The sequence below is a fragment of the Lipotes vexillifer genome, unplaced genomic scaffold, assembly GCF_000442215.2.
Source record: "Lipotes vexillifer unplaced genomic scaffold, Lipotes_vexillifer_v1.1 scaffold433, whole genome shotgun sequence".
Lineage (NCBI taxonomy): Eukaryota > Metazoa > Chordata > Mammalia > Artiodactyla > Lipotidae > Lipotes > Lipotes vexillifer.
Window position 1 is genome coordinate 41,515 of NW_006774285.1, and position 11,260 is coordinate 52,774.

General features: G+C 40.6%; 1 protein-coding gene across 1 annotated transcript; it reads left to right on the plus strand.

Moving 5' to 3' along the window:
• LOC103068853 (olfactory receptor 4D1-like) lies at positions 1-8,343 on the plus strand. The gene is given in 3 exon segments (XM_082930838.1): positions 1-28; positions 7,687-7,744; positions 7,746-8,343. Coding segments are annotated over 3 exon segments (684 nt in total).
• The last annotated feature ends 2,917 nt before the right edge of the window (positions 8,344-11,260 follow it).

Consider the following 11,260-nt stretch of genomic DNA (forward strand, 5'->3'; position numbering starts at 1 on the left):
ATGTGGGTCCTGGTGGTGTGGGAGAAAGGTGGGGAGGAAGAGTAGAGGCGAATGGGGAGGGACCCCCAGGGATTGGAGGATGGGGGTGGGGAAATGTGGCTACTGTTTTCCTCACCGACTCAGGCTCTGGCGAGCCTGCTGAGGTCCTAGGCCTGATCCTCCACATTCCTAGGCTGGAGGCACTCTGGGGCCCTCTCTCGCTGGCTAAGCCTAAGCCTCACTCTGCCAGCTCTCCAGGACCTTCTCCAGCCCTGTGGGTCCTGAGCCTAGACCCCATCACTGCCTAAACCATGCCCCTCCACAGCCAAGGCCTTTTTCCAGCCTTTTTTTTTTTTTTACTACTGTAGCTCTGTTTTACCTTCCGGTTGTTGTTTCATTTATATTTTTATTTTTTCTAATACATTTGGTTAGTTTTCTAATATTATTTTTGTTATTGTCTCCTCCTTTTTTTTTTTTCTTTTTTTTTTTTTGCCATGCCTTGTGGCTTGCAGGATCTTGGTTCACAAGCAGGGGGTTGGGCCTGAGCTCCTGTGGTGGGAGCACCGAGTCCAAATCACTGGACTAACAGAGAACCTCAGACCCCAGGGAATATTAATTAGAGTGAGGTCTCCCAGAGGTCCTCTTCTTGTCACCAAGACCTGGCTCTACCCAACTGCCTGAAAGCGCCAGTGCTGGAAGTCTCAGGCCAAACAACCAGTAAGACAGGAACACAGTTCCACCCATCAAAAAAAATGAGGTGACAAAAAATATGTTACAGATGAAGAAACAGGGTAAAAACCTACAAGACCAAATAAATGAAGATGAAATAGGCAACCTACCTGAAAAAGAATTCAGAGTAATGAAAGTAAAGATGATTCAAAATCTCGGAACTAGATTAGAGGCACAGATTGAGAAAATACAAGAAATGTTAACAAAGATCTAGAAGAACTAAAGAACAAACAACAGAGATGAACAACACAATAACTAAAATGACAAATATGCTAGAAGGAATCAATAGCAGAATAACTGAGGCAGAAGAATGAATAAGTGAGCTGGAAGATAGAAAGGTGGAAATAACTGCCAAGGAGCAGAATAAAAAAAAAGAATGAAAAGAATTGAGGGCAGTCTCAGGGACATCTGGGACACACTAAATGCAACAACATTAGAATTATAGGAAGAAGAAGAAGAGAAAAACAAAGGGTCTGAGAAAATATTTGAAGAGATTATAGTTGAAAACTTCCCTAACATGGGAAAGGAAATAGCCACCCAAGTCCAGGAAGCACAGAGTCCCATACAGGATAAACCCTAGGAGAAACACACCAAGACACATATTAATCAAACTAACAAAAATTAAATTCAAAGAAAACGTATTAAAAGCAGCAAGGGAAAAGCAACAAATAACATACAAAGGAATCTCCACAAGGTTATCAGTTGATTTATCAGTAGAAATTCTGCAGGCCAGAATGGAGTGGCAGGATGTATTTAAAGTGATGAATGGGAAAAAACTTCAACCAAGATTACTCTAGCCAGCAAGGATCTCATTCAGATTCAATGGAGAAATCAAAAGTTTTACAGACAAGCAAAAGCTAAGAGAACTCAGCACCACCAAACCAGCTCTACAACAAATCCTAAAGGAACATCTCTAGGCAGGAAACACAAGAGAAGAAAAAGACCCACGAAAACAAATCCAGAACAATTAAGAAAATGGTAATAGGAACATGCATATCTATAATTACCTTAAATGTAAATGGATTAAATGCTCCAACCAAAAGACACAGACTGGCTGAATGGATACAAAAACAAGACCTGTATATATGCTGTCTACAAGAAACCCACTTCAGACCTAGGGAAGCATACAGACTGAAAGTGAGGGTGTGGAAAAAGATATTCCATGCAAATGGAAATCAAAAGGAAGCTGGAGCAGCAATACTCATATCAGATAAAATAGACTTTAAAATAAAGACTGTTGGACTTCCCTGGTGGTGCAGAGGTTGAGAATCTGCCTGCCAATGCAGGAGACATGGGTTTGATCCCTGGTCTGGGAAGATCTAACATGTTGTGGAGCAACTGAGCCCGTGTGCCACAACTACTGAGCCTGTGCTGTAGAGCCCGTGAGCCACAATTACCGAGCCCATGTGCCATAACTACTGAAGCCCACACACCTAGAGCCCATGCTCCACAACAAAAGAAGCCACCACAATGAGAAGCCTGCACGCTGCAACGAAGAGTAGCCCCCACTCACCACAACTAGAGAAAGATGGAGTGCAGCAACAAAGACCCAACACAGCCAAAAATAAATAAATAAATAAAATATAAATAAATAAAGACTGTTACAGAGATAAGGAAGGACACTACCTAATGATCACGGGATCCATCCAAGAAGAGACTGAACAACTGTTAATATTTATGCACCCAACATAGGAGAACCTCAATCTATAAGGCAAATGCTGACACCTATAAAAGGGGAAATCAACCATAACACAATAATAGTGGGGGACTTTAACTCTCCACTTACTTACACCAATGGACAGATCAACCAGACAGAAATAAATAAGGAAACACAAGCTTTTTAATTAATTAATTTATTTTTGGCTACTTTGGGTCTTCGTTGCTGCACACGGGCTTTCTCTAGTTGCAGCGAGCGGGAGCTACTCTTTGTTGCAGTGCATGGGCATCTCATTGCTGTGGCTTCTCTTATTGCAGAGCATGGGCTGTAGGCCTGCAGGCTTCAGTAGTTGTGGCAAGTGGGCTCAGTGATTGTGGCTCACAGGCTTTAGAGCACAGGCTCATTAGTTGTGGCACGTGGGTTTAGTTGCTCCATAGCTTGTGGGATCTTCCCAGACCAGGGCTCAAACCCGTGTCCCCTGCATTGGCAGGTGGATGCTTAACCACTGCACCACCAGGGAAGTCCCAGGAAACACAAGCTTTACATGACACAAAAGACCAGATAGATTTACTGGATACTTATAAGACATTTCACCGGAAAGCATCTGAATACACTTCCTTCTCAAGTGCACATGAAACGTTCTCCAGGATAGATCACACTTTGGGTCACAAATCAACCCTCGGAAAATTTAAGAAAATTGAAATCATATCAAGCATCTTTTCTGACCACAACACTATGACATTAGAAATCAATTACAGGAAAAAGAACTGTAAAAACACAAACACGGGAACCTAAACAGTGCACTGCTAAATAACCAGGAGATCACTGAAGATATCAGAGAGGAAATTAAAAAATACCTAGAAACAGATGACAACGAAAACACGACGACCCAAAACCTATGGGATGCAGCAAAATCAGTTCTAAAAGGGAAGTTCATAGCAATTCAATATCACCTCAAGAAACAAGAAAAATCTCAAATAAACCATCTAAACTTACACCTAAAGCAACTAGAGAAAGAAGAACAAAGAAAACCCAAAGTCAGTAGAAGGAAAGAAATCGTAAAGGTCAGAGCAGAAATAAATGAAATAGAAACAAAGAAAACAATAGCAAAGATCAGTAAAACTAAAAGTTGGTTATTTGAGAAGATAAACAAAATTGATAAGCCTTTAGCCAGATTCCAAGAAAAGAAGGGAGAGAACTCAAATCAATAAAATTGGAAATGAAAAAGGAGAAATTGCAACTGATGCTGCAGAAATATAAAGGATCATAAGAGACTACCAAAAGCAACTCTATGCCAATAAAATGGACAACCTCAGAGAAATGGACAAGTTCTTGGGAAGGTACAATTTTCCAAACTGAACCAAGAAGAATTAGAAAATATAAACAGACCAATCACAAGTAATGAAATTGAAACTGTAATTAAAAATCTTCCAACAAACAAGAGCCCAGGACCAGACGGCTTCACAGGTGAATTCTATCAAACATTTAGAGAAGAGCTAACAGCTATCCTTCTCAAGCTCTTCCAAAAAACTGCAGAGGGTGGAACACTGCTAAATTTATTCTACGAGGCCACCATCACCCTGATACCAAAACCAGACAAAGATATCACAAAAAAAGAAAATTACAGACCAATATCACTGATGAACATGGATGCAAAAATCCTCAACAAAATACTAGCAAACAGTATCCAACAACACATTAAAAGGATTATACACCATGATCAAGTGGGATTTATCCCAGGAATGCAAGGATTTTTCAACATATGCAAAACAATCAATGTGATACACCCTATTAACATATTAAAGAATAAAAACCATATGATCATCTCAAAAGATGCAGAAGAAGCTTTTGACAAAAGCTAACACCAATTTGTGATAAAAGCTCTCCAGAAAATGGGCATAGAGGGAACCTACCTCGACATAATAAAGACCATATACAACAAACCCACAGCAATGGTGAAATGGTGAAAAACTGAAAGCATTTCCTCTAATATCAGGAAAAATACAGGGATGTCCACTCTCGCCACTCTCATTCAACATAGTTTTGGAAGTCCTAGCCATGTCTAAGACTTCTTTTCAGAGAAGAGAAAGAAATAAAAGGAATCCAAATTGGAAAAGAAGGAAAACTGTCACTGTTCACAGATGACATGATACTATACATACAAAATCCTAAAGATGCCACCAGAAAACTGCTAGAGCTTATCAATGAATTTGGTAAAGTTGCAGGATACAAAATTAATGCACAGAAATCTCTTGCATTACTATACACTAACAACAAAGATCAGAAAGCAAAATTAAGTAAACAATCCCATTTACCATTGCAACAAAAACAATAAAATACCTAGGAATAAACCTACCTAAGGAGACAAAAGACCTGTGTGCAGAAAACTATAAGACACTGATGAAAGAAATTAAAGATTATACAAACAGATGGAGAGATATACCATGTTCTTGGATTGGAAGAATCAATATTGTGAAAATGGTTATACTACCCAAAGCAACCTACATATTCAATGCAATCCCTATCAAACTACCAATGGCATTTTTCACAGAACTAGAACAAAAAATCTTAAAATTTGTATGGAGACACAAAAGACCCCGAATAGCCAAAGCAGTCTTGAGGGAAAAAAACGGAGCTGGAGGAATCAGACTCCCCAACTTCAAACTATACCACAGTGCTACAGTAATCAAGACAGTATGGTACTGGCACAAAAACAGAAATATAGATCAGTGGAACAGGATAGAAAGCCCAGAGATAAACCCACGAACCTATGGTCAACTAATCTATGACAAAGGAGGCAAGGATATACAATGGAGAAAAGACAGTTTCTTCAATAAGTGGTGCTGGGAAAGCTGGACAGCTACATGTAAAAGAATGAAATTAGAACACTCCCTAACACCATACACAAAAATAAACTCAAAATGGATTATACATTGGTACAAATGAACCTATTTCCAGGGCAGGAATAGAGTCACAGACGTAGAGAATGGACTTGTGGACACAGTGGGGGAAGGGGAATGTGGGACGAATTGGGAGATTAGGATTGACATATATACACTACCATGTGCAAAACAGATAGCTACTGAGAAACTGTTACAAAGCATAAGAAGCTCAGCTCAGGGCTCTGTGATGACCTAGATGGGTGGGATGAGGGATTGGGTGGGAGGGAGGTCCAAGAGGGAAGGGATATATGTATACATATAGCTGATTCATTTCATTGTACAGCAGAAACTAACACAACATTGTAAAGCAATTGTACTCCAATAAAAAAATGAAATAAAATAAGCTACAAGGATATATTGTACAACACAGGGAATAGAGCCAATATTTTATAATAACTATAAATGGAGTACAACCTTTAAAAATTGTCAGTCAGTATATTGTACACCTGTAACTTATATAATATAGTACAGCAACTATACGTCAATTTTTAAAAAATAACTTTAAAAAATCTATATCTCTTGTATGTGGAAGAGCTTCACATTATATTCTTATCTGCCACAGGAAGATACTTTATTTTGCCAAGTATAAACATTTGCAGTGCAAGAATTCAGACCAATCTGGAAATCCTATGCAGATCAGACAGCTCTGCGTAAGAAGTCAGACAGTTTTTACAGCACATCAAGGTTACAATGCCAATTAATTCCAGTTTTGAGCAATTCCTCATGGTAGGATATATATGGGTTTCCTGTACCAATCCTTGTGTTAGAGGTGGTAAGAATTCACATGTAAAGAATGTTGGCATTTTACAGATGATGTAGTAGACTTGGGACAGGTGGTTAGTCAGTATTGGGACTTTGGTTGGCAAAATATAGGACAAGGTTTACAGGGCAGTAAGTTTCCACTGTAGTCTACAAACATTTTCTCACCTATGAATTTCCCTAAGTGAAGATCAATTAGGCTTAAAAGTAAATGAAAAGGACAAAGAGACGAAGGAGGAGGAGAAGGAGGAAAGAAATCAAGCCAGTTACCTGGATGATTCCAGGAGAGAGAGAATAGTCCCCGTGCTGATGAGCAAGTCTGTGATGCTCAGAGCGTGGTCCCCAGAACAGAGGCATCAGTATCATCTGAGAACGTGTTACAAATGCAAATTCTTGGCCTTACCATTGACCAACTGAATGAGAAAGGCTGGGGCTGGGGCACACTAATTTGTCTTTTGACAAGTTCTCCAGGTGATTGTCTCAAGGGTAAGAATCACTGGTCTAAGAAATGGGTTCTTCCAAAACTCCCAGAGAGTCTGTTTCTTTAGAAGAGACTCTTGTCCTATTAGATCCTGGTCTGAGAATTCTACATTCTACAATCTATAAAATTGTATTGTCCTTGGTCCTTTTGGCCCCCAAGGAATAACTCTTAATAATTATGTGTTTTTGATACATTTTGAAACTTTTTAACAACTTCCATTGCTCCCTTGCCCCCAGTGGTAATCAACCCAACCCAGCTTCCTGAGCTGAGTCCAGTAAGTTCTCCCCAGGGATATATAATGATAGTCATTAAAAGATTATAATGAGGGAGGAAGACGATCAGATTTGTTTAGAAAGGTCTCTCTGACAGTGATACAGAAGATGGACTGGCGTGAAAGCAGATGGAAGAAAGATGCTATTAAAATGACCTCTGCTGGGCAATAAATTGCAGGAGGCAGGTGGTGGGGCAGTGAGACAAAGCAGGGGAGTGTGGGGGCCACTTAACCCTCACCTGTCCACCTGTCGCCTCTGTCTCTCACCCTCCGTGTCCTTCACCTTTGTTCTCATTCCCCTCCCCGCCCCTCCACCTCTCCCTTCCCCTTCCTCCCGTTCTCTTAATCTGCCCTCTTTATTCCTTTGTCTATTTTATTTCTCTTATCTCAACATCTTCCTTTCTCTTCTATCTTTGTATTCAGTAACATCTTCTAAAATTCTCGTTCCGTTCAGAAGAGCTCTTCCAGTCCCCTTCATACAATAGCCATCACCAATTTCTTAATCCAGAGAATCTCTCTCCCCCTCCTTTTGTCTCAGCACTCACACCATATATCCCATTACCTCATCCACTAAGGGGCCACCTACATCAATGAGGGAGGCACTTCCTATAGCTGTTCACCCACCCAGCAGTCAACACCACATGTTTTTGAGTATTGACTGTCAGCAAAGATGAGCACTGCAGGGCAGAAATAAATTATAAGATACATAATTATACCTCTGGGAGCTTAGAGTTGAATTATGGAGGGAAAACCTAGAAATGTTAATGAACCATGAAAAGTTCATTAACATTATGATATGTTCATTGTTGCACGAAAAATGATTGGTACAAAAAGGTATTAGAGACTGGAAAAGGGAGGGTATCTTTAGAGCAGGAGACTACACAGAGGACAGTGATTACCGTTTACTTTCTGGGAGGTGCCATGGTCTTTCCTCTCAGTGACAGCCTATGACTACCTTGCTGCCATCTCACGGCCCCTCTACTATGTCACCATCATGAACACTCAGCTCTGTGTGGGGCTGGCGGTGACAGCCTGGATGGTAGGTTTTGTTCATTCCATTTCCCAACTGGCTCTGATGCTTCCACTGCCTTTCTGTGGCCCCAACATCTTAGGTAACTTCTACTGTGATGTTCCACAAGTACTGAGACTTGCCTGCACAGACACTTCTGTCTTAGAGTTCCTCATGATCTGCAGCAGTGAGATGCTTGACGTCATCTTGTTCCTCCTCCTCCCAATCTCCTACTCAGTCTTCCTGGTGATGCTGAGGTCCCACTCAGGGAAGGTAAGGAGGAAGGCAGCTTCTACCAGCACCACCCACATCATCGTCCTGCCTATGGTCTTCATTCCAAGCATTTACCTCTATGCCTGGCCCTTCACCTCCTTCTCCATGGACAAGGCTGTATCCTTCAGCCACACGGTCATGACCCCCATGGTAAACCCCATGATCTACACCCTGAGGAAGCAGGAGATGCAGGCAGCTGTGAAGAGATTAGGGAGGCGCTGGGTGGTTTGTAAAAGGGAGTGACAGTGGGTCACTTTTCTTTGGCTTCGTTTTCCATTTATAAGGTGGAGAGAGAGTATCTGCCCTCTTCATACCCGTGGATGTGTTGTGAGGGTCATCGTAGAAGTGAATGAGTATTGAAACTAAACAACTTAATCAGATTTTTAGAAAAAAGGAAAATATCCTTTTTTTGTGGTGGATGATTTGAACACTCCTAGGACAAGATGTGTTGCCATGGAAACATTCTGGAAAGCCATACCCTCCTTTCTGCCTTCTTGGTGGACAGTTTCCTTTACAAAATAGTGCCAAATTGTTTTCCAAAGTTGTAACACATTACATGTTCATCAGCAGAGTTGAAGTGTTCCTATTGATTCACATCCTGCTAACAGTTGATATTGTCAGACGTCTTCATTTTTGCCAGTTTATGGGTAAAAAATGATATTTCACTGTAGTCAATTTGCATTCCTCTAACATTTCATTCCATATTTTTTACTGCATTCAGGTTTCCCATGAATGCCTTTTGTTCACTTTTCTACTGACTTTTTCTAGTTAATGTAGGAGTTCTTATATAATTTGCTGATCTATTGTCAGCTGTATTTATTACAATACCTTCTCCTAGTTTGTGGTTTGTCTTCTTTATTTTTGGTGTTAGTGTTCATGTAGTCAGGTATATCAATCTTTTATTTTGGTATTACCTCTTATTGAGATCTAATTTTTAAAAACTGCTTCTTATCCAGAGGACAAAAAGATATTCTGCTACATAAAATAGTTCTTTTTTCAAACATAAAGTTTATTTATTTATTTATTTTTATTTGGGCTACGTTGGGTCTTCGTTGCTGTGTGTGGGCTTTCTCTGGTTGCGGCGAGCGGGGGCTACTCTTTGTTGCGGTTCACGGGCTTCTCAGTGCAGTGGCTTCTCTTATTGCAGAGCACGGGCTCTAGGCACGCGGGCTTCAGTAGTTGTGGCATGTGCGCTTAGTAGTTGTGGAACGCGGGCTCTAGAGCGCAGGCTCAGTAGCTGTGGCTCACGGGCTTAGTTGCTCCGCAGCACGTGGGATCTTCCTGGGCCAGGTCTCGAACCCATGTCCCCTGTGTTGGCAGGCGGATTCTTAACCACTGCGCCACCAGGGAAGCCCCAGATAATAGTTCTTCTATTTTAACTTTTTTAAAGACTTAACTTTAAACACCTTTTTAACTTTTTGAACAATCTCAAACTTACACTAAAGTTGCAAGTATAGTATAAAGGACTTTTTCTCCCCTGACGGTTTGAGGAAACCGGGTAAGTTGCCAACCTGATGCCCACCTTAATACTTGTGTGTATTTTCTACAAAGACCTTCCCTCCAATACTACCATACAGTCACTAAAATTGATACACATCAATACATTGTTAGAATCAAATCTTTAGCCTCTACTCAGGTTTTGCCATATGTCCCAATAAAGTCTCATAGAAAGAGAATCTGCTTCAAAAACATGTGTTGGGGGCTTCCCTGGTGGTGCCGTGGTTGAGAGTCCGCCTGCCGATGCAGGGAACACGGGTTTGTGCCCCGGTCCGGGAAGATCCCACATGCCGCGGAGCGGCTGGGCCCGTGAGCCATGGCCGCTGAGCCTGAGCGTCCGGAGCCTGCGCTCCACAATAGGAGAGGCCACAGCAGTGAGAGGCCCGCATAGCGCAAAAAAAAACCCCCAAAAAACCCAAAAAACAAAAAACATGTGTTGCGAGACTTCCCTGGTGGTCCAGTGGTTAAGACTTCGCCTTCCAATGCAGGGGGTGCCAGTTCGATCCCTGGATGGGGAGCTAAGATCCCACATGCCTCGTGGCCGAAAAAAAACAAACACCCAAACATAAAACAGAAGCAATATTGTAACAAATTCAATAATGATCCACATCAAAAAAATCTTAAACAAACAAACAAAAAGACCATGTGTTGCATTTAGTCGTCATGTGTCTTTAGGCTCTTTTGATCTGGAAGAGTTTCTCCTTGATTTTGATTATCTTGGAACTTTAAAAAATTATTGGCCAATTATTTTGTAGAATGTCCTTCAGTTTGGATTTGTCAGATGTTTCATGATGATTAGACTCAGGTGATGCATCTTTGTCAGTTTGCCAGGAATATCGCAGAAGTCATGCTGTGTTCCTATTACAACCTATGAGGGATGAGTGATTTTGCTTTGTCTCTTTACTAATGTCCCATCACTCTTTTTTTTGTTGTCCCATCACTTTGATTACTTGACTAAGAAGTGTTCATTAGGCTTCTCACCTAAGTTATTCCATTTTCCCTTGGAAATTAGTATATATTTTGTGGAAAGGTACTCTGAGACTATGTCAATATATGGTTTCTTATCAAACTTCCAATTTATTTATTATCTGTGTGAACTTGTATTTTCCTTTTTTTATTCATTAAGTTATAATCCATTATTATCATTACTTACTTTGATGCTCAATTTACCCCAGATTTGGCCAGTCATAGTCTCTTCAGGCTGGCTTCTATGTTCTTTTTTTTTTTTTTTTTAATATTTATTTATTTATTTGGCTGCATCATTGTGGCACGTGGGCTCTTAGAGCACGCAGGCTTAGCTGCGGTATGCATATGGGATCTTAGTTCCCCAACCAGGGGTTGAACCTGTATCCCCTACGAAGGTGGATTCTTAACCACTGGACCACGAGGGAAGTCCCATACGTTCTTTATATTCTTTGAGCACTTCCTTTCTTACTGGCCCAATGAAACGCCCCATGCTTATCTTGTACTTTCTGTGCTCCAGCTCTGGAATCAACTATTTCAGTAAACAGTCCTGCTTCCTTTGAGTGGAGAATGGTATTTAGAAGGCAAATTTGGGTGCTGGGTGTGCTCATTGTTTTATATATATATATATATATATATATATATATATATATATATATATATATATATATATATATATATATATATTCTCTTCTCTCTC